The following is a 24,374-nucleotide window of genomic DNA, read 5'->3' as shown; positions in this document are numbered from 1 at the left end:
GAGGATAGTCACCGCCGGTCAACGCTCTCTAGTGGACGAATGATAGCTCCAGATTTCTATATGGTCGTCTTGTCTGACAGACTGCAGGGTGCGTGGGAGTGCGATCTACTGTAATACTGGTCCAGCCTTGTCTAATAATTTCTAGGTCTGGTCGAGGATCTTCAGCAGAAAGATTAGTTGGAAGCCTGCTAATATCTAGTCGATCTCACAGACTCACGCTCTCCCATGGGCCACTGTTGGAACGGGCCGTGCCCGGGCGCGGGCAGGCGGGCCGCCAATCGATAAGTTACTCAAAACCCCGCCTGAGGGTGGAAACAATGAGCACACAGTACTCCGTAAATGATCTGATATCCACCTACGAGCACTCTGAATCGGGGCTAATTTACGTTCCAATCGATCCGAAACCTGTGGACTAGGCAGCATCGTGATTGAGCTATATCTTTGCTAGAAGGATATCGATGTGCATCTAGCCTCTTGAGGCTTTTGCTTTGACTATTCTGTCAGCCGGTCACTACAACTACAGAGTCAAACGGCGTAAAATACCAGTTCAGATGTATAGCTTGGATACCTCATCAGCGTTTCTGGCAGCATTGTTGTGCACCGACCTAGTCATTCTACAGCACGATATCGATGCTGGCGAAATCTCTCGACATTCGAACCATGACATAAACATGCCCTGGTAGCTATCGTTGGAGATGCGGGGAGTCACGTTTACTGCGAGGTAACGGCGGTAATTACACAAAAGAATCTGTTCCTGGACTTCGGACGCAAAGCACCGAAAAGGAACGTCAAAACGGCGCGAACCTATTTGTCCCAGTTACACAGCTACTTATGCAGCAACTCCAGAGCCCGTTACGTTGGTGCGATGTGCTAAGGTCCCTGTCCTCCTGCAGCCATGGTCCCCGACAGCGGAAGAGGCGGCCATGACAGCTGCCAATTGCGTCTGTCCGAAGGTGTGTGGAAAACTGTTAGCGCAGGTTTTGGCATGTGGTAGTTACTCTGCTACGCTACCGAGCCCTGCAGTCATGGAGCAAGGATTGCTGCAGACGGCAGTGCGAGTGAAATGTCAGATGGTCGTACCTCCAAGGTCGCAGAACAAACGACCTGAGGCGTTCGAAGTATCTCTATGGTTGGCCTTATCATGATCTCACTGAACAGCGGGATGATGGGCAAGCCACCCGTCAAAAAGAAAAAAAAAAATTGAAAGGTTCTGCCAAAATGAACATGAATAAGTGAAAGATGCGTTCCAATAGGTCAAGTTATATTATGTCCGGGTCCTCTGTCGTGGATACTCAAATTGGATGTATGAGCCGTGGGCTATTATTATTACTAGGGACAGCCTTTCAGATGACTGACTGCCCTGACCATTATGAGGGGTGCGCTATCTGGAGAGACATAGACACGAGGAGCAAGGATAGACTGCTACACTGCGCCATGCCGCGCCAGTGACCGGATCCTATAGGATGCCCCCAATGGAGGGGTTCCAATAAAAGGGATTTATTCTGGTATGGAGACTTTTCACGTATGTACTAGATACCCTGCTGACCGTCGTCTAGTAGAGAGTAACTAGCGCGTTATAGCAGGTGCTTACTTGGTACCTGGTACTTGGCAAAATGTGATAACCACATGCAGGTGACACACGCTTGGAGGCGTTCCAGGATGATTTCCTCAGTGGTGTAGCGCAAGTTCCTGACGGGGGCGTGTGCCCGGTCACCGTCGCAGAATATTGGATCGTACGGTCATGGAGACGCGGCGAAAGAACAACGTCTAGACAGTCACCTAGCGAGGAGGCGAAAAAAAGGACCGAGCTGGACGGGCGCAAGAAGCAATAGAAGATCAGGGCAAAGTGGGAGGAGGCGGGGACGGATCTAAGGCGGCCACTGATGGAAGCTTGATGGATTTCATGGCGGATCCAGTCGTCGCTCGCTGGCTGATTATACGGCAAAAAGGCGCAGACCGGCCGATGCTAAAATGCATGTGTCTTGTCGGATGATGAATGAAAGGGCAGCGATAGCCTGGAGATCGCTGGTATGGCCTTCGGATGAAGCAGGGACCAAGAAGCTTGGGGCAACCTGTGGTGGGCAATGTCTATCACTAGTAACGAGTGAGGGGTCCACGATGAGGGTCGCCGTGGGTGAGATGGATGGGCCACCAGATAGCCTAGAGCATGGAGGGTGAACCTTCAGGAGCAGCTTTTTGGCCAGCATACATCGCTATAACAGAGGTGGGATCACGGTTAACCGCGTCGGGCAGTTGATGGCTATACACAGCAAGACTGGTGGTTGTTGTTGGTATATTATTTTGGTCCTGTCTCTTCGTTTGCGGGCATCACTCTCGCCTGATCTATTGCTCCCTCGGGCACCGCAACACCAATTACTCTTGTACTCTTGTCTAGCTCAAACCTCAAGGAACCGTGGTTGCTAGGCATTGTTGACCGCTCTATCACCGGATATTGCTTGCAGGTTCCGAGAGGTTAAAGCAGAACCGTCACGACTGGTCGTCGACGACTTCTGCAGCAGACGTCTCCATTCTTCTGTTTCGTCTTCATCGGCCCGCACACCGCTGGCTCTCTCTCTCTCCTGGCGAGAAGGGTTCTCGGAGGGGTAAACGGGGGAACGGCCAGGTACTTGGTCAGCCCGTGAGTCGCCTGGTGTCCAGTCGCGGCAGTTGATTCTCCGGGGCTTGAGACATCAATCATTATCACCACTTGTCGACTTCGACATCACTGCGAAGACAGTGAGGATATCATCAGCAGACATAAGCAACGTCGCTTCTTCTTCGGTTGGATTATCCAGCTGCGACCTTTTCCACCGTCAGATCTGCCCAGCTTGGCGTCTGCTCATCGTGACTAAGCGCCAGAGTGCCACCTCAGCAGCGCGACAGCATCGACAGTGCTAAGTTATTACTCTGCTCTGCTGCTCTACTCTAGGGCAGACATCGTGGCGCAGTCCCCTTGGATCTTCTCGCCTTCGTACTTGACCCGTAAGGCCCCGTTTTTACGCCCATTTACGCTTGCCCTGTCTCCGGGCTCCCCGTGCCACCCATCCCGCGGATCTCAACCAAGCCGTTCCAGGGAAAGGCCGCGGTCGTTCCCTTCGATCTCCTGTCGCTGCGACGACGGCAACAATAGATCTCCCGACTCATTCCCACTCTGTCCGACTTTCATCTGTCACGGTCGAATTGTCTGCAACGTGCGTGACTTACATTCTTACATTCTTAATGACAGACTCGCGTCCCTGCTGCGGAGCCCCGACCATGAATTGATCAACGCCATCCGAGAGACAGGTTGACGTACTGACCCTGCATATACCTGCCTACAATATCTCTCGCCTAAACGCTCTTTTATTTCCTGCCCCAATCGCTCAATTTCTGAACAAGGGACTGTATCCATCCGTGGAAGTCCCTCGGTTTGGAAACATACCAACATGTCTTTATCGCCACCTACTATCGATCCATATGTCGTCCTGGGAGTCAAGAAAGATGCCACCCTACCTGAGATCAAATCCGCCCATCGAAAACTCGTACTTAAATGCCACCCTGATAAAGTGAAGGATGAATCCCTGCGGAATGCGGCTCAAGATGAGTTCCAACGAGTGCAACAAGCGTACGAGCTGCTCTCGGATGAGACCAAGCGGACGAGGTACGACCAGAAGGTGCGCTTGGCGGAACTTCGAAAGGAAGCCATGGAGCGCGCTGGCGGTGGCTCCTCTCCATACAGCTTTCCTCGCACAGCCGCTTCTAGCGGTGCACGAGAATATCGTGATGGACGGGTCTATGAAGAGAGAGTTCCTGCTGATGCGCGTTTCTACGAGGAGGAAGTTCCAGTCACAGAGGAAACACAGCCGGCCTCCAGGAGATATGATACTCGCAGGAAACAGCGCTCCAAGGCCACGGACGAGAAAACACGGTCCAAGGCCGAGCCTTCAGATTTCCACCGCACTAGGGAATACACGCGCGAAAGTCTGAAAGCGACTCATGCCGAACGGGCGAAGTATCGGAGCAAGACTCGAAGGAGAGAAGCCTCTGATAAATACGCGCCCTATTTCGAAAGTGCAGACGAATCTTCCGGTTCAGAGAGACCATTCGTCGTCAAGGTACGACCTGCTGAGAGCAAACGGACCCGAGAAACATATTCTTCGAGAAAGACAAAACCGGAATCGTCCCCACCACGACGCGATCCTAGATATTACGAGGACGGTGAGGATGAATATCCCGATTCCTGGAAAACAAAACACGAGCGTTTGCAAACTTCAGCTCAAGACTACATCATGCGCTCAAGAGGTAATCCCCCTATCGAGGTTGATCGGCGAGCGCGTCCTTCCAACTCCCCACCAAAGTATTCCGAACCGCAGAAATACGAGCACGGATACACAGATGGGGAACCTGAGCCGCGACGTTCAACCCGCACACATTCGAGAAGAGACACTACGCGGACATCTCGTGAACCTCCCAGCATGCCAACATCTTATTCTTCTCCCGCGGGAATCAAGATTCCTTCTTCGGCAAAACCGCCTCTCCAGTCAGCGCGGTCATCCCCCGCGGCTTACGCGAGTCAGAAGGAGTCGAGCTCCCGGTCTGACAACCCCCTCTCGAGGATGGTTCCTCCCCCAAATTCTGGATCTGTTAGAACCTCGAAAGTGAAGGGTAGCACGGACGAAGGCTACTCAAGTCCTGGCACTCCTGAGATGCGACAAAATGGCAACTCTCCGAAACCGCCCGTCAGATACAAAATCCCTGGAGACAAACAAGATACTATAGTGGTGGAGCCTGCTGAGACTTCATATCGGCATCAGAGGAGTGTTTCACCTGTGCGGCCAGAAGGCCCCTCTGTTGTACGCCCGTCTATGTCTTCCAGGACGGGGTCGCAGCCTACTCGAACATATACTTATTCTCCGGAAGTTCCATGCCGCTTCCAGTCAGTGCAGACGCCCAGCTCCCGACCGTCTTACTCTCACGGTATCCGTTTTAAGGAGAAAGACATCAAGGTAGCTCCCGAGATCAAGCCCAGCAACGTCAGCTATACTCCCGACTACTATCGCTCTCGATATGATGATCCTCCCCTGGGCAGACGACAGTCTACCTATTGAACTCTTTCGAATCAACCTCCCAGGTGATTCTGCCACTTGCGTTCAAATGAAAATGCCATGATATTGTATGACATGCTATGATCTTCTGTTTCTTTCTCTTTTCTTCCCTTTCTTTTCTCTTGTCGGTCATCCTGTTATGTTGACCCGATTCTTATTTATACTTGATGATTTGATGGCTTGATGGCTGCCATGCAGCTCATTCACCCTTCACTAGAGATGGATTATGAGGGACGATAGTGATTCTCCCCCTTCTACTCCTTTCCGTTGCATCTTGTTCGTCAGCGGTTTTTGCTCGGCCCACAGTTGGTTACGAGTCATATATTCATACACCAGATCCACATAACCCATACAGTTTGCACTGAAGTCGGATGGCGTTGGAGTAGGGTTGATTGCAGTTTATCCATCGCGTGTATCTGATATCATTTCCCACAGAACTTCATGGCCATAGATGACCGTGGAAGGGTTAGGGATCCAATATATGATGCCTCAGGTTTCACTCAGCCTACGTTTAACTCTTGATTCGAAACGTTGACTGAGGTTTGGTTACCGTATTACGAACTTGCTTAGCTGTTTCCATTGGTACTCCAGTTGACCAGTTTTCTTCGACTACACGATAGGATAAGGCGTTCGGCAAGCTGCATGGATGGGGCATATCCTACATGTGACAAGTGAACTAGTCGCCTCCAGAGTCGCTTGTCCGCTGGAGAATAGTGGAATAAACCAACGGTCGGTACAAGAATGCATTTGATTCAGAGCAATAGTATTACCCCGATGCTGCTATGCTTGACTAGAATACATCGGGCATTGATCCTGTGACGTAATTGCAGGTCTATCGTCTGATCGTCGGATTCCGAGCAAGAACAGATGTCACACAACCAGAGCGCCTCTTCTGTCGGATGAAATCATACGAGGTTGCGCGTTGGTGTTGCGCATAATGCTCAAAGACCCATATCCACCAAAAATCCTCCAGGATTAGTATACGAGAGCGGTGCTATTATTATTTGAGAACCTCCGCATACGAGCGGACCCCGCGGATCGGACCGATCGACATCCCAAACTCCACCAGGCTTGCTCCGCCCCATCCCCGCCTCCTCGACACGTGGCTTGGGACTCAAAACTGATCTTCTGGGCACCGAAGCAGGTTTCAGATGCGATACTCGTTGTATCCGTCCACACAGCCGAAGTACGGAGATTTTGCTCGACACATCGCTTACGTCTGGGTCTTGCCACACGGCGTCTAGGATCATCAGGGCGGTTACCGAAAGTACCGTGCGTACGTGGCCGGGGACATGAGGATCGGATCAGATTCTCCGTATCAACGTCTTTTGCCTGTAGCCTGGAGGAAATAATTCTTCCGAACGGCGCTGGGAATCTCCTTACTCAGCATTATGATCAATGCTGTCTAGACATTGTACGGGAAATTTTTGATAGATAATGTTAGATCCAGCTAGGACCAGACCTCTGAGGAGTTCTCCTTTTTGGTCGAGTCGTCTAGTCGACTTCCGATAGATAACTAGCATAGTAGCCTTGAAGGGGGTCTTGGTGCACCGGTCCAAAGTCACGTAGGTCTTGTTTCTATCCTTGTTTTTCCTCGGATACCTGGATTATTGAATCACTAGGCCCGAAAAGCAATGTATCTAAGACAAGAGAATCATTGTGATGATCGCTAGATGGAATAGTCCGTTGTTCAAATTCCTATAAAAGCAATCCGTACACAAAAAAAAAAAAAAAAAAAAAAAAAAAAAAACTCTACTGTAACTTCTGTCCTAGATAAATAAATGTACTGCAAGCCACAGGTAATTAGAGCGTGTACCCTCGTTCCTTCCCATCCCCTCATAAACGAACATCGTCAAAAAGACCGTCTTCGAAAAGACGCAGCAGCACCTACCCATGGCATACATTTAAACACCTAGTCACAAGCAAATGCATTCCTCAGGCAAGACGATCTAGTCTCGGAGTATTTCCACACTACAATTTCCGATAGTTCCCTTCATCCCGTCCTTCCCCGATACTACAAGAACCGTTCCACGGTTCCTGACTCCCCGACACCATCAATCGCTCTCCCCCATGGGGTCAGGCAGGAATTCGAACATATAGAAAATGATCTGTCCCTGGGACACTTAGAACTTTATTTTAAATATATTCTATTTGCGTAACAGCAATGATGCAGACCAGGCACTGACCTATCCTTCGGGAAGTATATCTTGAGTCCGATTCTGGTATTGGTATTGCGGGAGAGCTTTGGGATATTCAGAACGGTTATAAGCTTTATGATAGGCGATGATGTTTGTGAACCTTGGGATTCTATTCTATGCGGCGTCAAAAGGAGAGATTGGGAAATATATCTTTGCCTATTTGGAGATCGGAGGGCGTCGAGGGTGATGGGGGTGCGAAGGAGGGTACAGGCAGCATTGCACTGCTTTGCTTTTAATACCTTCTTTCGAGAGCATGGTTTGATTTTTTTTCTCTGCTTCTTCATCTATCTTGCTACCATATATCGAACATCATCATCTGCATCATATCTATCGAGAAGCATTCTTAATCGCAATTTGCATCCATCTCATCCAAGACAATCTATACTGCATCTTATTCTTCTACTGCATATCTATAGATATCCCATATTTATCATCAAGGCAGGAGAAACTCCACTTGCATTTATCCTTCATACGATTTCATACTTCATAAAACCTATCTACAGGTAAACAATATCTCCACCATCATCTAACTCTCTAAACTAACAAGTTCCTCCAGTCACTATCTACATCCAATAAATGTCATCTACAACCAAAATGGACATGAGAATGGACGTCAACTTCCTCATCCAAGACCCCAACGACACTGGCAGCCCTATTCCAACCAGTATCGACTTCACCAAAGAAGACTTCAATGCCGCTGTCCAGCTTCATAATTACTGGAACGATGCGTGGGCGCAGGATCTCGCGATCCGCGAGACAAACCCGGATACAAACACAGATGATACCATGAGCGAAGTCGTCGAGTCTCATTCAGAAGTCACGGCCATGGATGATGACATACCTAGTTTGAGTTACTCTGTTGGGTCTCATGTCGAAAGTCCTTCTCCAGCTGAGAAGGTCGATGGGGAGAAGTCGACCCCGAAAAAGACGCAGGCTCAGAAAAAGGCCACTGCTAAACCCAAATCGAAGGGAAATGCCTCGCAGAAATCGAAAGCTTCGAACAAATCCACCAAGGCGGAGAGCAAGTCGAAGACGGAGAAAGCCTCTAGTGCAGCAAGCAAGGGCAAAGCAGCAACGAACTCCAAAGCGTCGAACGCCAATAAGAAGCAGGCGAAACCTAAGTCTGTCACAAAGCCGAAGAGTGACAAGAGCAAAGTGACGAAGAAGGGGAAAGATGAAAAGATTGCAATTTCTCCCAGAATCAAACTTATTCTCAAGCCGGAATCGGAGTCAGAGCGCTCTACCTAATTAAAGGTAGCTGAATGTTTACACAGAGGGGGTTTGGGGGTCAAATTGTTTAAATTGGATTGGGAAATTATGCATATTTGAAAGGATTTGGATTATTATTATTGTTGTTATTATTATTATTATTATTACTTAATATACATTGGCATGTACGGGGGTGTTGTTGTGGTTGGGAATAATCGGGGATAATTTGTATCTAATTATTGGTTGGGTTTGGAGTTTACATTCAATTTGAACCCATTTATTGAATTCTACTGTTCATTGACTCGATAAGCATATGCGTAGGGCTACTAGCTCATTCAACTAGGCGGAGTTTTCCATAGGTCGATACTTTTGGGTGATACGAAATTGTCTATTCGCAGAAAATAAACTCTAGATGGAAGAAACCTCAATCCCAGCCATTAGCCAGATTCTGTCGATACTCTGCCACCATCTCGGCCGTGATGTTGCTACCTCCACAAACCACAATGACAACCCGACTCTCTGGACTAAGGTCCTCGACTGCCTGTTTCAATCGCCCTCCAGCAGCGACTTCAACAGATACACCACAAGCTAGCTCGACCAATAACCGCATCTCGTCAGCCAGTCTGATCACACCTCTGGCAGCCTCAGCGTCAGACGTCACTACACTCTTTACCTCGACTCCTCGAGGCGGCGTCATTGCGTTCTTCAATGTCTGCGGAGCCACCGTTAGAGCTCCTAGTGACGTTGCTAGAGAAGTTATCGCTGGCAACGATTGAAGTGATCCGTTCCGTAATGAGTGAGCGAGGGAATCTGCCCCTCTCGTTTCAGCAGCGATGACCTGCACCCTCCGCTGTCCTTTGTCGGATTTGGACAGACTGGACATCAAATATTTATCCAGACCATCAATCACACCGTTGAAAAGGCCGCCACCTCCGACACTGCAAATGATGACATCTGCAGGAAAAGAGGGCACCGGCTCAGATTCACTGGATGGCCTTGGAGGCAGCTGGGCTGCGAGCTCCGGGATCATGGTCCCTGCCCCCTTCCATATTTCAGGGTGGTCAAATGGAGGTATATAAACATTCTTGACAGATCCCTGAGAGCTTTCATCAACGTCGATGAAAGTTTTCCGTAGATAACTATCGGCTTCGAACCAGCTCGCACCGTGTTGTATAACATCTGTTGCGCCCGCCGTACGCAGTTTCTGGATCATCAATGGTTTCGTGCTCAATGGTACTACGACTGTGCATGGGCAACCGAGGTCTCGGGCTGCCACCACAGCTGCGAGGCCTGCATTTCCGCCTGATGAACTAAAGAAGTGAAGCTCTTTACCGTGATTTGAGGGATCAGAAATATAGGACAGCATCAAGTTTCCGATTCCTCTGCGAGATAAGTTAGTTCATATGCGTATCTTGCTGGGCAAATTCATAACGTACCGTGATTTGAATGATCCAGAAGGTTGAAGTAGCTCGAGTTTCAGGAATACTCTACTATTGGAACGATGAGCAAACAGCAAGGATAAGGTCAGGGCTCGTCCTACCATCCGGCTTCTTTAGAGAGCACTGCAGACTCTACTAGAGGGGTTTCCACCCATGGCATTTTCCCACCCACTTGAGAATCGATATGTCCCATTGTGACAGGAGCTTGATGAGCCTATGAACAGGACTTTGTCTCAATCTTGAGTGAATATTACACAAAGGTCCTGGATAACGCAATGGTAAGATTCAAGAGAAGTATTCGACGGACCGCGCCCTATGTCACCACGCCTTAACGCGCACGGACCATCGCTGCTTTTCCGTGGAACGAACGCTCTTCCAATAAGTAAGTAATGCATCTGAAACATATCTACAATTTGAGTGTTCAATTTTTAATTTGTGTATTGACAATGAGTTTGTATACTTTAAGCAGGAAATAACACGGAAGAAGACAGCAGAAATCCACGACTTGGTCCTAGCACCCATCAAGGCCATGAACCCCTCCATCAGCAGTGTACTTGCAAGAACCTTTTCCTGGGCTTGTCCCGTTCTTTCCGGGAAGAATGTCCACATTCTCAAACGCGATATTATAGCATGGATGGACTTTTGAACACGATATGGAAGAGGTCACGTCAGATCCACCATTCGTGTAACCAGTGAAATTCACGAAGGCGACATTGGAGATGCTCATGAGACTCGATCCGGAATACGAGCCATTGTCTCCGCTGTCTTGATTGATCGATGGGCCACTGCTAGCTCCCTGGACATTGAAATTGGAAAATAGGGCGTTTGTGATGCTGCCCCAGCCTCCTCCTCTAGGAAGGCCAGCACTCTCATAGGAACTTTGGGGGACTAATGCCCCGACCCAAGTCTTGATATAAGCACTGTTGGTCAGGTCGTCGTTGTATCTGATGGTCTGTTTTTGGGACGTTCTCAATATTTGGTACAATATACTCAGACTCTGGTAGACTTACGGTCACATTGTCGACCAGGATATTGGAAACGGAATTATCTTCCAGGTACTGTCCTAGACTACCGATTGCGATCCCATTCCCGCCAACGCAGGTGACGTTACGAATATCGACATTGTGAGACCTAGGCTTGATCGCCACGCAGTCATCTCCGCCCTGATAAACGAAATTCGACAGCATCACATTGTTGACATCCATCGTATCTGATGCTGTTAGCGAATGGTGTACTAGATAATAGGTCAGAGAGAGCACCAACCGAAACCGTCTGTGTTCTGGACCCAGTTATCACCATACGGGGCATTCAGCGCTGTAGCATTGCATTGGATATTGTTAAAACGCATATTAGTGCCATTCATGATGTTCAAACTCCACAGCGGAGGCTGCTTAACGAAGAAATTCTCCACGACGACATCAGAAACATTCCAGAAGACGAACGGCATCGGTCGTCCAGGTTGAGTGTTGCCCTTCTCTGCCTCATACCATGCGTTTCCGTTGCCATTGATGCCACCGGTCCCATAACCATCAATAGTAATGTTTTTGCCAGTGATTATGAAGCCGGCGTGGTGATTCTGAAAAGCAATCGGATAGGAGTTGTTACGCCAATAGTCAAGATCAGCAGAGAACTTGAGATTCGTCAGTAACATGGTAATTCCAAATTCAGCCAAAGTACTTACAGTCCATTGACCATGCCATTGAATCATCACGTCGTTCAAAATAGGGTTTAATCGTGAAGCGATCCAGTAAGACTGGTCTTTGGGGAATATGACTGTTCCCCCTCTCCCGCAGCGTCGAAAAGCAGCCATAATATTTGGCACATCATCTTTCTGGTGTCCATTTGCTTTCACTGTGCAGACGTTGTTATGCGGAATATTCAAAGCTGCAGCAGTGGGTGCTAGCCACAGCGGTAGCAGCGTTAAGACGGATATCTGAAGGAACCTCATTTTCCTGTTCACAACACCTTCTATGTTATCTACACCTACTTACAGTGGAAGATATCTACTTATGCAATTTTTGACGTCAGTTCAACAAGAGAATCATAAACACTTCGGCATGGATTAAGCCGAGATCACCGCACAAAGAGACTCTTTCGCAACGAGGAGGACTAATTGCGGGGAAGGAGAGGTACGACTCTTAAGCCTCTGGAGTTAATATTTCTCTAAATCAATCTTCCCTGTTACTCTTTGACAGCAACATGAGCCTATGAAGAACCTCGTCGGAAGACCTAAAATTCCACCAATTGCAATTTCCCCCTTCGATGCCAGGGTTGGCGAATTCACAGGAATCTGCGAATAGAATCTCTAAAGACAGGATACGATATGATCATCAAATTGCCACTCCTCGGCCTAGATATCACAACACAACGTTCATTTGGTGAGGACAGCCCTGAGCGTCCGAAGCCATATGGTCTTGATGACTGCAGGACCGGCACCTCAACTCTCTGTTTAGGGGACAATGCGGCCGGATAAATCTAGAAGAAATTGTTCAAGGTGCTAAAGCATAACCCTGCAAAGCGCCTTTTAATTAGACACTTAATACAACTCGATGGAGGGATCTGGTGCTATTAGACCGAGCGTGTTTCCAACATAGAGCATCCGACCCCGCATCCATTTCAGGCTCAATTTCGCAGGTCAAATAAATTTTACGATATATAATTCGGATCAGACATAAGTTTTCTTTTCTGTGAGGAGCTTTCCGTTACTGTTGATTTGATAGAGATAACAGCATGATGATGATACGGTACCTGATCTCCCTTTTAGGGCTATTACTTCATATCAATCTTTCTCTCGCTGAAAGCTGTTGGAGAAACACATCCTGTACTGGACCAGCAGATACTGCGTTTCCAGGCATCTGGGAAAAGAATATCTATGCACCCGCATCTAGAGTAGTAAAGCCCAAAAAGATAATCGAGGCAACTGGCTCTTCAGATTATCAACACTCCTCAAAGGCCACTCTATCCGGGAATGGTTCTCAGATCATTTTCGATTTCGGCATCGAAGTCGGCGGTATCATCACCGTGGACTACACTTCTACTACTGGCAAAGGCGCCTTGGGTCTAGCTTTTACCGAAGCGAAGAACTGGGTAGGCGAATGGTCGGATTCTTCCAGTGGAAACTTCGAGCACCCCGACGGAGCATTATACCAACAGATAGCAAGCCCCGGTAAGGGACAATATGTCATGCCAGATAAATACTTGCGCGGAGGATTCAGGTACATGACAGCCTTTCTTGTGACGAATGAATCCACCACCGCCGTTGACATCAACGACGTGAGCTTGGAGATCGCGTTTCAACCTACCTGGGCCAATCTTCGTGCTTATCAGGGATATTTCCACTCCAATGATGAGCTGCTTAATCGGATTTGGTATAGTGGCGCTTATACTCTACAAACAAATGCGGTTCCTGTGAACACGGGGCGTCAGGTGCCATTTACAAGCTCTGGGTGGGCGAATGATGGCATCATTGGACCTGGAGATACTATAATTGTCGATGGAGCCAAGAGAGATCGCGCGGTGTGGCCAGGTGATATGGGCGTCGCTGTCCCTTCGACATTTGTAAGCATTGGAGATCTTGACAGCGTGAAGAATGCTCTTCAGGTGATGTATAACACACAGGTATGAAACAATTGGGGTTTGAAGAAGGGGTTCTATTATTTGCTAATTCTCTTTCAGGACAAAACAACCGGGGCATTCGATGAATCCGGTCCACCGTTAAGTCAGAAAGGATCAGATACCTACCACATGTGGTCTATGATTGGAACATATAATTATGTTCTTTTCACGAACGACACTGGCTTTCTCCAACGCAACTGGAATGGCTACCTCAAGGCCATGAACTACATTTATTCGAAGGTAGATTATGAAAGTGGCCTGTTGAATGTGACTGGTACTAGCGACTGGGCACGGTGGCAGCAGGGTTATAATAACTCTGAGGCACAGATGATGTAAGTTCAATTTCCCTTCGTCTACTTGGACCGTACTGACTCTACCTTAGTCTTTATCACACCTTGAACACGGGCAGCGAGCTTGCTGAGTGGGCAGATGATACGACAGGTTTGGCGTCTACCTGGAGATCCAGAGCCGAAGGATTGAAAAAGGCCATAAACACCTATTGCTTCGATAGCCAGTACGGGGCGTTTAAGGACAATGCTACTATGACATCTCTGCACCCACAAGACGCAAATAGTCTTGCCCTCCTGTTCGGAGTCGTTGGTAGCGATCGTGCAAACAGTATTTCTCAACGGCTGACTGAAAATTGGACTCCTATCGGTGCTGTGGCTCCAGAACTACCGGAGAATATATCGCCGTTCATCTCCTCGTTCGAAATCCAGGGCCATTTCATCGTTGGCGAGACAGAACGGGCTCTCGAGCTGATCCGACGCAGTTGGGGCTGGTATATCAACAACCCGAACGGGACCGAGAGTTCTGTCATCGAAGGATATCTGCAGAATGGTACCTTTGGCTATCGTTCTGATCGCGGATACGATTATGATGCTTCTTATACGTCTCATTCTCATGGATGGTCATCGGGTCCAACTTCTGCATTGACGAATTATGTCCTTGGACTGTCTGTTGTATCACCGTCGGGATCAACTTGGAGACTGGCCCCTCAATTCGGCGATTTGCAGTCAGTTGAAGGAGGTTTCGTCACATCCCTAGGGAAATTCCAGGCTTCCTGGAGGAAGACTGGCTCAGAGGGATACGTTTTGGACTTCAACGTACCGAAAGGGACAAAAGGAGATGTGATCGTTCCCCTTGCAAAGGGAAATGGTAAGTCCAGGGTGGAGATGGATGGTAGACAGGTCTCCAACTCTACGTCCAGTGACGCCACAGTCACAATGACCATCCACACTGGCGGATCGCATCAGATTGTTGTTAGTTGAGCTTAGGATTTCTTTTCCATGACATGATAGTCCTTATCGATTCCGTAGCATGCGAGATCTATGAGCCAACAACGGCAATCTTCGTATTATGGGGCGTTCAAGTAAGCGCTATTCCGCCTCATTGTTTAGGTCTGGGAAATAATGTCATTCGGGGACCTAAAAGGGCAACAATAGTTAGAACAGGCGATCGTATGCATAGAGAAAATGCAAACATAGCAGTACTGCTTCGTTGTCTTGGAGGGACTGGAGGGACTGGAGGGACTTGAGTGTACTCATTGCCGTGATTGAATTGAGCGCCAATTATGGTCGAGCATTACATCGACTTGCGCGAAGAATGGAGTCACCAGTTCATCCGTCTAGCTGAGCCTTTGACTGAATAGCGAAAGTGATCTTGTCTTGTATGACTAGCTTTGATGGTCGATAGCGTCGCACTTGGGTGCAAGTACTGCACTTACGCAGGCAGCAGTTCGCCAAGGGTCCATCAGAGTCCTAAACCACGACATAACAGGAAGATCTCCATGATTCTGCCTTGACTAAGTGTAGATAGTGTCTATCTGCTTCCACTCATGCATAGCGATACATATTGAAAATCGTACATCTATGCTCATTAGCGCTTATTGCAACACTGCTTAACTGCTCTGACTCCAAGGCACACCACTCTGTTGCAGCAAATCATCTCCATAATTGTATGGTATGGCTGTATGATGTATCATCCTCTTCCCGTGACTCAACCACTTCTGCTGGCTTTAGGCTCTTGTTGCCTGCAGTTTCAGAATCTACGCTCGGTAGCACAGCACCGCCAGTCCGTATATAAGCACATATTAATTATCTGAATCTTCGCATCTTCTATCTACTTCTTCAATCTAGAAATCACTCTTCACTCGTTGTAACCCATGTAGGGACCTCTACTCATTAGCTTTCTATTGTTTGATTCTGCCATTACTGTAGGCGGGCTAAAGCGACAAGTACCTATCAGTCACACCTTCTGCGCATTCACGATGGGATGTTCGAGCTCTCATCCTGCTGGGGAGGAACCGCAACCTCAAATGCTCCAGCGGGATTTACCAGCTCAACAAGCATCCAGGCTGTCTATTAGCATAACCACACCGCATTCCGCTTGCACAGCGACAACTCCTGGTCCTGAACCCAATCATTCACTTCCAACAGAACAAGAATCAGAACCCATTCCAGCCAGAGAATCGCAACCTGCTCAGACAGCACCAGAGGCACAAATGCACCATGATATCGAAGTGAACAACGCAGACAGTGCGACGACACTACCAGCGCCCGTTTCCAGTACCCGAGACACAACAGCTACAATGGAGTTATCCACTGAAGATATGAGCGCAAATACAACAGATATGACTCAGAATGCATCTACGGGGCCTGCGCCGGGTCATAATAAGCATTATCCGCCAGAGAAGATATGCACTTACTGCAGCGAGATGATCAATTTGGATAAAGAGGATATGCTCTATCCTTGTGTGAGATGCGACTCCGGCTGCTGCAAGAGCTGCATTCGAAAAATGTTCCTGAACGCCTGCAAAAGCGAATCAGATATGCCTCCCCGATGTTGCAAGCCTATCCCGTTGGCGTTCGCCCGTGCCGTTCTCTCGGATGTCGAAGTCTGTCTCTTCAAAGCAAAGTACGAGGAATGGAACACACCGAATCGTATCTACTGTCCAGTTCCCACATGCTCCGCGTTCATTCCTTATCGTCTTTTCTCCGTCCCAGTACGGAACACCGACAATTCCAAAGAGAATCAGGCGGTCGACAAATACCCCAATTCTACAGCAATGGTTGGAACCAGCGTGAAGGTGGAAATTGACACTCCTCCCCCAACACCGCCAGGATCTTACTCCCCGCACTCTTCACAAGCAGCTCCATCCATATTGTGTCCCAAATGTGAGACCAGCATATGCTGCTCATGCAAGCAGCTCGCTCACGATGGATTCCCTTGTCCTGAAGTTCAAGACACCGATCCGTTGCTGGAGCGTGCACTTCGAAAATGGGGATACAAGCGGTGCCCGAAGTGCCACGCTGGTGTACGACGGATGTGGGGATGCTCTCATATACGATGTCGATGTGGTGCTCAGTGGTGCTGGGAGTGCACTGGTCCGATAGAAAGATGCAATCAGGAGGGATGTATAGATCAAGATAGAGACGGAGAGGAAGATGATTCAAGAGCATCTGATACTGACACTGGTATCGGCGAAAACTTCGATGCTGGAAGCGACTGGGAAGACTATGGATATGATTTGGGCGAGGAGCCAAATGGTGAATACATTGATCCTCTGACTTGCCAGCACTCGTGGGAGGCTGCCACGGACGATGATACAGATCCGAACCTGGAGTACGATTGCGAATGCTGTTGGAAGAAGGTCTTCCCACAACCATTCCCTACGTATTACCGAGGCGTCCAACCCTTAATGGAGACAGGATCCCTCCATGAGCAACAGGATAGCGGAGATGAGTGCTGGGTCGGTGAGGATCAAGCAATGCAGCGGTGTCACAACTGTGGTCTCATAGCGTGTTCTCGCTGTCGGGATGGAATGCCAATGAAAGAGCAACAGGCATAAGGAATGAATAATAAGGGGGTATATTATTTCTGTACATAATGCCATACATAATCACGAGTCAGCAGAGCGTGCGGAGTTTCTAGGAAATGGACTTTTCAGTTTCCTGTCTCGGTGTTGACAGGTTTCCAACCAGTATCAGCTTATGGAGTTAATGAGAGGTGGTAAAGAGCGAAACAATTAGAACATCACTCAAAATCGTGCAATCATATAATATTATGGCCTAATTGTCAAGTTTTCAGCCTGACTTGTTGCGAAATGTCTCGCAGATAATTCGCCGGTTTTAATGATAATCGAGACTATCACGTGCTCGCCTTCCCCGGATTCTAGACTATCCGCTAACAATACTGAATGTTCCGTGAGATGATTTACATACGCCGTTCCCGCTCCAGCTCCGGCCGGCGTCGTCAAACGAATTGTTCCAGCATCGATTCTCTCATCGACACCCACTCCCAAGCATGAAGCTATATGCGACATCCCTCCAGGCGCCCACTGCCTGGAGGCAGTGCTGCCAATGTCTCCGCAGTCAACGAGCTCGTCCGACCCCGCTACGATACTCCAGCCGCTTGCTATCGACCGCGGAAGCAGCCAAACCAGCTTCAAAGAACAATCCGCTACGTGCTTCCAATCGCGCGAAGGAGTATGAGCAGGCAAGGTACAAGCGTTCGATCATGGTCTCGGCAGCTGGTATAGGAGCTTGCGCGGTTGCGATGTATGGAGTGATCAAGCTAGATGTTTTCGGGCTGGAAGAGGTTACGCAGGCGGATGAAAAGAAGAAGAATATTCACGAGAAGAGCTCCTCTAGTGGGAGCATGAAGTTGGATGGACCCAATGGATTCCCAAGCAATCCATCTGTCATTCCGATTCATGGACGCGATGGTGTCCAGGAGGTCCCTACGGGCAATAGCGCGGTTCCGACCTTCCCGACTACAATCACCCTTCCCAAGTCATTCGATCCGACGTCTCTGCAACCGGGACATGAGATCTCCGTGGCTTCTGAAGCAGAGGAGGAATACGAGCTGCTGGGGCTGGGCATTCGAACCGTCTCCTTCCTTTCCATCCAGGTGTACGTCGTGGGTCTGTACGTCGCCAAGTCGGACATTTCAGCACTACAGCACAAGCTGGTGCGGGCGGCTGTTCAGGGTCCCGGTGCATCTTCGAGCGAGGGTGCAGTTGCTGCTACATCTCTGATTCCTGCGGAACGGCAAGCTCTGAGGGAACTTCTCCTCGATCCTACCAAGGGAGAGGAGGTCTGGGACTCGATTCTCAAGGAGGGTGGCGTACGGACCGCGTTCCGCATCGTGCCTACGCGGAACACCGATTTCATGCATCTGAGAGATGGCTGGGTTCGAGGTATCACGGCACGGGCACAGAAAGCTGCCGCGAAGGCCAAGGAGTCTGGCAGCGACAAGCCTAGCGAATTCTCAGACGAATCGTTTGGTAATTCCATGGCTGATTTCAAGGCCCTCTTCGGTGGAGGACAGCGGAAGAATGTCCCCAAAGGCCAGATTCTCTTCCTTCTGCGTGACGAGCGTGGAGCTCTTGACGCGCTGTTCCAGCCTGATCCAGCGCAGCCCATCAGATGGTTGGGTCGTGTAGCGGATGAGCGCGTCAGCCGTCTCGTCTGGGAGAACTACCTGGCTGGAAAGAATGTCTCCAGCGAGAGTGCCCGCCAGAGCGTCGTCGACGGCGTCACGGCTATCGTTGAACGGCCTGTGGGGACAATGGTTCAGAAGGTCGTATAAACCTGATATAACAGACACAAGAGACGAATACGATGATCGTGAAATCCAGGCTTCACGTCATGTCAGGAAACTTTTTATCGCTAAATGAGCTTCATGTACTATATACCTAGTCTCAACTAGTAATTGCAAGTCAATCTTAACTCTCCTCCTTCCGTGCTTAGTACTAAATCCATCTAAAAATGCCCCAAAACAAAGCAACGATAAATCAAATATCAATTACGTTCCAACCCAGTAACTCAATCCCTCTACAAATACCACCACCCCGATCCTCAATCAGAGGATGCCATACGCTAGAATAGAATAGAACAGAACAGAACAGAATAAGATAGAATAAAATAGGACATATCATCCCCTAATTGATTAATTCACCATCACATCTATCTAACAATTTACAAAGCACCCGCACTCTTCAACAGCTGCGGCAGCTCCGCCTTGCGAGACTGCAGGTCCGAGTTTCCTCCAATGTGCTGCTTGTTGATGAAGATGTTAGGCACGGAACGCTGGCCGGTGACTTCCTCAAGAGCGTCCTGGATCGCGGCTCCATCGTCTGTTTTTTCGTACCAATATAGCGTTAGTAAGGGATGTCTATTTCATTTCGTTTCATGCTTTTCATTCCGTTTTTCTTTCTTCTCATGATAGTGAAGAGCAAGAGCAAGAAACGTATATTGCCATGGCAGGGTATGGTATGGTAGGAGGATATGGAAGAAGAAGAAGGGCAAACTAACCAATCTGATCCAGCTCCAGAGCAGTATACTTGGCTCCGAGCTCGCTCAGAGTCGACTTGGTAGCCTTGCAGTAAGGGCAGTAGGATTTCGAGAAGACGACTATAAACCGCGCGGAAATTATTGTTAGCTATGCTTTTCTTCGTTCCCTCTTCGTTATCTTCTTTGTCGCGTTCTGCATGATCCCAATCAAATCAAGAATTGCAGCAGCGCAACCCCCAACCCCATCCCCATCATATAAGAAATCATTGAGTATACAGTACATACCAACGCCATTCTCATTAATCAGGTTCTGAGCCTTCGTCTTCGCTGCGGCGGACATGGCGGCTGTAGTCTGGGGAGCGGCAAAGGAGCCGAAAAGACGAGCGAATATGAACGAAATGGTGGGCGAGTTTTCGTTTGGGGGGAATGGCTTTCGAGGCCGGAAGGAAAAAGGTGGGTGTGCTGTTGGCTGGTTTTATAGTTGCGATTTATCTCCGGTGAGGGGGGAGGAAGGGAGGGGTGTAGCGGTAATAATAGTTAGTGGTGGTGGTGTTGGTTGGTGGTGGTGGTGACGGTTGAGGGGATCAGTAGTTAGAGTAGTATAATAGCTGGCTGGTAGTTATGGCGTGCTTCTCCGATGTAGGCCGTGTTATGTTTTGTATATACGGGTATGGTACGTATTATGCTGGTGGAAACATTTGATATTTTTGCCAAGTTTCTGTAAACTACTATGTAAGTACAGGTAATTACTACGTAAATAACTAACGGAACAAGCCGGGATTCGGTCTGGACCTGTGATGTCAGGCTGAGATTATCTAAGCCTGTTTTCATTGTATGAGGAACCATGTCGCCATCTTTGCTGCTTCATTCTCCCCCAAGTTCGATCTAGAGGCATACTCATCTTGCCCTCCATACTGTCCGAGTTGAGATTTATTTCCCTCAAAATGATCGCTGGGAACAGTTACAGCTGGTAATGTCTTTGCTTAACCGTAGTCTGGCGCAATTACACCCTCCATCCGGATGAGTTCAACTTCCCTGGATGTTGTTATTCGCGCGCCTAGAAGAAATCATGTTTATTATTAATGTCTCTGATTGGGTATGCACTCCGCGTCGCCATGACCACAATCAGTTCCGGTAGGATAAACACAAGACCCTCAGGTAATATTTCTCTCGATTATGTACCGTCACCTCCCTACGGACCAGCCATACTGGGTTGTCATCCGGGCATCTTGCCAAGCAGACGCCGGAGACACTGCACGGGAGAGTGATCTGGACCAGTAATAATAATGCGCTATGTAAAAAGTTTTGTAGCTCGAGTCGAGGCTGCTGGACATGCCGCGCTCACGAAGCGAAAGAAGCAAGGCACTCGATGGACACACACAGACAGACAATGGCAGAGATGGACAGGAAAATAAACCAGGTATCGGCATGATGAGATAGAAGGGGGAAATAAAAAGGTATGATTCGTAAAGGTCGTCAGGAGCCGAGGCGGAAGGTAATGCGGTGTTCCGTCAGAGGGGCGTTGTAGATAACCATGTTTGCCGTCCTCTTCCTCTGTGATATCTGCGCCCGTAGACAGAAGGTAGAAAAAAGGATTGTAAGCACCAAAGAGCATGTTGACAGCAGGAACAGAAGCTCAGACGGCAAGGGAATCTCTGAAGGAATGACGGGAAAAGACGCTCAGAAGATCTCACGCAAAATCTAAAACACACAAATCACCCAATACGATATGCAACAATCAAGGAAATGTCAGTAAAACAATGTCATCCCAAACACGCTGAATGCACAAGTTGAAAGACCCAGACCAGCAAGAATGGAGACGCAGAGCTCCGCTTATGAAAATGGAGATGACGATAGATAAAAGAGCGAAAGTCGGGGGTATAATGAAGAACCCATGCCGCGATAATGTAGTTCACATAACGATGCAGCAGCCGCAGCCCTTCTTGGTCGGCTTCTCGGGCTCGGGCTCGGGCCAGGGGGGGTTCGCCCTCGGGGAGGGCGCGATACCGATCGGCGGCGTGGTCTGCACCTTCGGCATCGCACTGTATCCAGTTCCGCCAGTAGGCGGTCTGGTCAGAGGGTTCGGCTCGGGGCTCTTAGACTTGAGCGGCCATGCTGGCGACTCCGCTTCTGATCCTGGAGACTTCTCCTGTTCCGAGTTGGACTTGGCCGGTTCCGGGCTGACTCGCGGCGGTTTGTTATCGTCGGATCGAACCGCCAAGGGACCGAATTCACGATCATATGTAGACGGCGTCTTGCCTTCTTTCTCCCATTGCTCTTGCTGCATCCTCTTCGCATGAGTCGGGAGCATCTGCTGTTCCGGAGGAAGACGAGGGTCTGGCTTGTACATCGTCGCAAGCCATGGAGGATCGCCTTCGGGGCGGTTGACGGCAGTCGTCGGTCTGACTTCTCCCCCTCTGGTCGTCGGCCGCGTACTGCTGCCGGATGTTGCCCTCGACTTCTGTGGCGTCTTCTTCGTGGCCGGCTGACCGGACGTCTTCCGTGTTCCAGAGCCGGAGGGCGATGTCTTGCCCGGCGTCTTCTTCACTGGAGAGTTCTGCGTCGACACGCCGCGACTGACGGGCCGGCTGGTGCTGAGGGGAGGAGTAGTGGTTTCGACGGTTGGGATAGCTTCAGGTGTGTCAATTTCAGGCGACTCGCTTGATCGAGCGGGCTTCGGATAGGATATACTATCTGCATCCGCACTGCCCTGGGTACGTCGGCGTAGTAAAGGAAACTCACGTTCTATATGCTCCTGCGAGATCGGCGCTGGGCTGGTAGCCAGGACTGGTATCCGTGACGAACTCTTCCTCAACCCGGGGTTTCGATACATCTTGGATGCTCCGTCCTCATAGGACTCTGCTTCTTGGTCCGCAGCGATCTCCTCCGGACGACGAAGATCCCAATTCTGCCTCTCCTCCTCTGTCGGTTCATTCCCGACATTGCCCCAGAAGTCGAAGTCCGACGGTTTCTCATCACGAATGTTGGGCCACGGCTCGGTATGCTCTATCGCTTGCGGCGTCGTCACGAGAGAACCGTTCACGCCATTGCTGTTGCGATCATGGCTCCGGCCTCGTCTACTGCTGGACTTGCTACCAGCTCGCGCCTGACGCTGGAACCTGATCGCGGCCTGCTGCAGTTCCTCGCTCTCGATCTTTGCCAGCTTGTCACGATGGATCCAATATTCATCATTCATTTCCTCTTCTGTATACGGTCCATTCATACCATCCGCGTAGTGACCTTTCTTCGAGCCATTCTGGTGCCCTGCAGAATCTAACCCATTCACCGCGTTTTTACTTGCAGACGAGTCGCGTCTGTAGGAGTCCAGTGGGCCATCCCCATCGTAGACGGGTCGGCTCTCACCGGTATCTCCTCTCGCGCGAGCACGCTTCGAACGTCGCGAAGAACTGCGAGAGACTGCCCGGTTCGATTTCCCGTATACGTGGTTCGAATCATTCGAGTTCCGCGCCTTGTTGTGGTTCTACGACACTCACTTGTTAGCAAGGCCAGCCAGGCAGGGCATCATCGTCGACCAGCCGAACATGGACATCAGGCAATCCAGAAGAGCGTACGAAGGGTCGTATGATGGATTATCGGGGAGGCAACGCGGAACCATAAAAAAAGAATAAAAAAAAAAGGACAAAACCTACCTCGGGGCCAATTGGCACCGCATAGTCCCAATGCTGGCTGCCATTCATGCCAGGAGACATGAAAGCCTCTGTGGTGTACGTTGCAGTAGCTGCTCCTGCCATCCTATCGGCCGCAGCAGTAGCAACAGATACACACCAACTGCAATCCTGCTAAAAGTCGCCTCAACTAGCCGTATTCCAGCTGAGGATCGTCCGGGGTTCCCGGAGACCGTCAAAGCCAGTAAATAGGTTTCGTTCCTAACCGATCATGCCAATAATCCCATAACCCAGTGTCCAGAAAATCTCAGTTATAGCTCCTTCTCACTCCCGTCAAGACGATCACTTGGACACTCAGTCCGTGCGAAGGCCGTGATAAAAACAAGGAAGACGAGTCAGACGCCCACGTTCTTCCTGGGGTTTGGAGCAAGATCAAGTTTCCGTGTGCCAGAAGCACGAGGATAACCAGAAGATCAGAAGCGACGCAGTAAAAGGAGGAAAAGAGGAATCCAAAAGGAGTAATTTGTCAATTCACGCCGGTGGAGAACGTTTTCGGGAAACGGTCGCTTGGTTCGTGCAGCAAGCAACCACGGATAGGATGCGGATGTCCAGGATCTCGGTACCGTGGGATGACAGTGCTGGCCGGAGATTTTATTACGGAGATTGGATCTCAACCGTGCTCAACCAGGGAAGAGGGGGAGGGATGATGGCGGTTTATAGGGGAAATCTAGTTTGGTTACCCTTTAGTAAAAGCGTTCTCCTTCAGGGCAACATGTTTTTTTGTTCTTCTTTTGGTCTTATTTACCGTCACGATCTTATCAGCTCGTTTTCTGGAGTCCAGTAGCAGACAGATGTTGAGGAGAAAAGAAGCGTAGGTTGATAGGAGAGGAGACCGGAGATGTGGATG

The 24,374-nt window shown here is 49.4% G+C and overlaps 9 protein-coding genes across 9 annotated transcripts; 5 read left to right on the top strand and 4 right to left on the bottom strand.

Moving 5' to 3' along the window:
• The first annotated feature begins 2,940 nt into the window (after window positions 1-2,940).
• C8Q69DRAFT_318753 (DnaJ domain protein) lies at window positions 2,941-5,523 on the top strand. Its single transcript, XM_028627337.1, has 2 exons — window positions 2,941-2,982; window positions 3,227-5,523. Exon 2 carries the CDS (start codon window positions 3,426-3,428, stop codon window positions 5,085-5,087), a length of 1,662 nt encoding a protein of 553 aa, XP_028483821.1. The 5' UTR covers window positions 2,941-2,982; window positions 3,227-3,425; the 3' UTR covers window positions 5,088-5,523.
• A 2,153-nt stretch (window positions 5,524-7,676) lies between these two features.
• C8Q69DRAFT_499863 (hypothetical protein) lies at window positions 7,677-8,530 on the top strand (the record flags this gene model as incomplete). Its single annotated transcript, XM_028632332.1, has 2 exons — window positions 7,677-7,785; window positions 7,839-8,530. Exon 2 carries the CDS (start codon window positions 7,859-7,861, stop codon window positions 8,528-8,530), a length of 672 nt encoding a protein of 223 aa, XP_028483820.1. The 5' UTR covers window positions 7,677-7,785; window positions 7,839-7,858.
• Window positions 8,531-8,765: 235 nt separating this feature from the next.
• C8Q69DRAFT_472977 (putative L-serine dehydratase) lies at window positions 8,766-10,211 on the bottom strand. Its single transcript, XM_028631015.1, has 3 exons — window positions 10,032-10,211; window positions 9,928-9,981; window positions 8,766-9,873 (listed from the first exon to the last, which is right to left on the bottom strand). The coding sequence occupies exons 1-3, from the start codon at window positions 10,121-10,123 to the stop codon at window positions 8,916-8,918; spliced, it is 1,104 nt and encodes a 367-aa protein (XP_028483819.1). The 5' UTR covers window positions 10,124-10,211; the 3' UTR covers window positions 8,766-8,915.
• Window positions 10,208-12,092, bottom strand: C8Q69DRAFT_318675 (putative galacturan 1,4-alpha-galacturonidase C). Its single transcript, XM_028627336.1, has 4 exons — window positions 11,612-12,092; window positions 11,194-11,560; window positions 10,941-11,140; window positions 10,208-10,882 (listed from the first exon to the last, which is right to left on the bottom strand). The coding sequence occupies exons 1-4, from the start codon at window positions 11,876-11,878 to the stop codon at window positions 10,442-10,444; spliced, it is 1,275 nt and encodes a 424-aa protein (XP_028483818.1). The 5' UTR covers window positions 11,879-12,092; the 3' UTR covers window positions 10,208-10,441.
• A 568-nt stretch (window positions 12,093-12,660) lies between these two features.
• Window positions 12,661-14,816, top strand: C8Q69DRAFT_508518 (putative alpha-L-rhamnosidase B; the record flags this gene model as incomplete). Its single annotated transcript, XM_028632989.1, has 3 exons — window positions 12,661-13,548; window positions 13,606-13,877; window positions 13,928-14,816. The coding sequence occupies 3 exons, from the start codon at window positions 12,661-12,663 to the stop codon at window positions 14,814-14,816; spliced, it is 2,049 nt and encodes a 682-aa protein (XP_028483817.1).
• A 758-nt stretch (window positions 14,817-15,574) lies between these two features.
• Window positions 15,575-17,699, top strand: C8Q69DRAFT_472972 (hypothetical protein). Its single transcript, XM_028631014.1, has one exon. The coding sequence runs from the start codon at window positions 15,815-15,817 to the stop codon at window positions 17,393-17,395; it is 1,581 nt and encodes a 526-aa protein (XP_028483816.1). The 5' UTR covers window positions 15,575-15,814; the 3' UTR covers window positions 17,396-17,699.
• Window positions 17,700-19,278, top strand: C8Q69DRAFT_472971 (chalcone-flavanone isomerase-domain-containing protein). The gene has a single exon (XM_028631013.1). It carries the CDS (start codon window positions 17,851-17,853, stop codon window positions 19,135-19,137), a length of 1,287 nt encoding a protein of 428 aa, XP_028483815.1. The 5' UTR covers window positions 17,700-17,850; the 3' UTR covers window positions 19,138-19,278.
• C8Q69DRAFT_472970 (putative glutaredoxin Grx1) lies at window positions 19,279-20,485 on the bottom strand. Its single transcript, XM_028631012.1, has 3 exons — window positions 20,127-20,485; window positions 19,863-19,961; window positions 19,279-19,684 (listed from the first exon to the last, which is right to left on the bottom strand). Exons 1-3 carry the CDS (start codon window positions 20,179-20,181, stop codon window positions 19,527-19,529), a joined length of 312 nt encoding a protein of 103 aa, XP_028483814.1. The 5' UTR covers window positions 20,182-20,485; the 3' UTR covers window positions 19,279-19,526.
• A 1,119-nt stretch (window positions 20,486-21,604) lies between these two features.
• C8Q69DRAFT_318615 (hypothetical protein) lies at window positions 21,605-24,065 on the bottom strand. The gene is made up of 2 exons (XM_028627335.1): window positions 23,492-24,065; window positions 21,605-23,322 (listed from the first exon to the last, which is right to left on the bottom strand). Exons 1-2 carry the CDS (start codon window positions 23,591-23,593, stop codon window positions 21,754-21,756), a joined length of 1,671 nt encoding a protein of 556 aa, XP_028483813.1. The 5' UTR covers window positions 23,594-24,065; the 3' UTR covers window positions 21,605-21,753.
• Between the last annotated feature and the right edge of the window lie 309 nt (window positions 24,066-24,374).

Source organism: Paecilomyces variotii (genome assembly GCF_004022145.1).
Source record: "Paecilomyces variotii strain CBS 101075 chromosome Unknown C8Q69scaffold_8, whole genome shotgun sequence".
In the NCBI taxonomy this organism is placed as follows: domain Eukaryota; kingdom Fungi; phylum Ascomycota; class Eurotiomycetes; order Eurotiales; family Thermoascaceae; genus Paecilomyces; species Paecilomyces variotii.
This window is presented reverse-complemented; position numbering and strand designations above follow the sequence as displayed.

Bases quoted from the DNA above. Each gene is read 5' to 3' on its own strand.
- C8Q69DRAFT_318753 (XM_028627337.1), top strand. From the start codon at position 3,426: ATGTCTTTATCGCCACCTACTATCGATCCATATGTCGTCCTGGGAGTC.
- C8Q69DRAFT_472977 (XM_028631015.1), bottom strand. From the start codon at position 10,123: ATGGGACATATCGATTCTCAAGTGGGTGGGAAAATGCCATGGGTGGAA. The intron at 9,982-10,031 runs GTAGGACGAGCC...TCGTTCCAATAG, and splicing joins CTCTCTAAAGAAGCCGGATG to TAGAGTATTCCTGAAACTCG. The intron at 9,874-9,927 runs GTACGTTATGAA...CTTATCTCGCAG, and splicing joins TCTGGATCATTCAAATCACG to AGGAATCGGAAACTTGATGC.
- C8Q69DRAFT_318675 (XM_028627336.1), bottom strand. From the start codon at position 11,878: ATGAGGTTCCTTCAGATATCCGTCTTAACGCTGCTACCGCTGTGGCTA. The intron at 11,561-11,611 runs GTAAGTACTTTG...ACGAATCTCAAG, and splicing joins AATGGCATGGTCAATGGACT to TTCTCTGCTGATCTTGACTA. The intron at 10,883-10,940 runs GTAAGTCTACCA...TCCCAAAAACAG, and splicing joins TCCTGGTCGACAATGTGACC to ACCATCAGATACAACGACGA.
- C8Q69DRAFT_472972 (XM_028631014.1), top strand. From the start codon at position 15,815: ATGGGATGTTCGAGCTCTCATCCTGCTGGGGAGGAACCGCAACCTCAA.
- C8Q69DRAFT_472971 (XM_028631013.1), top strand. From the start codon at position 17,851: ATGAAGCTATATGCGACATCCCTCCAGGCGCCCACTGCCTGGAGGCAG.
- C8Q69DRAFT_472970 (XM_028631012.1), bottom strand. From the start codon at position 20,181: ATGTCCGCCGCAGCGAAGACGAAGGCTCAGAACCTGATTAATGAGAAT. The intron at 19,962-20,126 runs GTATGTACTGTA...CGCGGTTTATAG, and splicing joins GATTAATGAGAATGGCGTTG to TCGTCTTCTCGAAATCCTAC. The intron at 19,685-19,862 runs GTTAGTTTGCCC...ACGAAAAAACAG, and splicing joins TCTGGAGCTGGATCAGATTG to ACGATGGAGCCGCGATCCAG.
- C8Q69DRAFT_318615 (XM_028627335.1), bottom strand. From the start codon at position 23,593: ATGGCAGGAGCAGCTACTGCAACGTACACCACAGAGGCTTTCATGTCT. The intron at 23,323-23,491 runs GTAGGTTTTGTC...TGAGTGTCGTAG, and splicing joins CGGTGCCAATTGGCCCCGAG to AACCACAACAAGGCGCGGAA.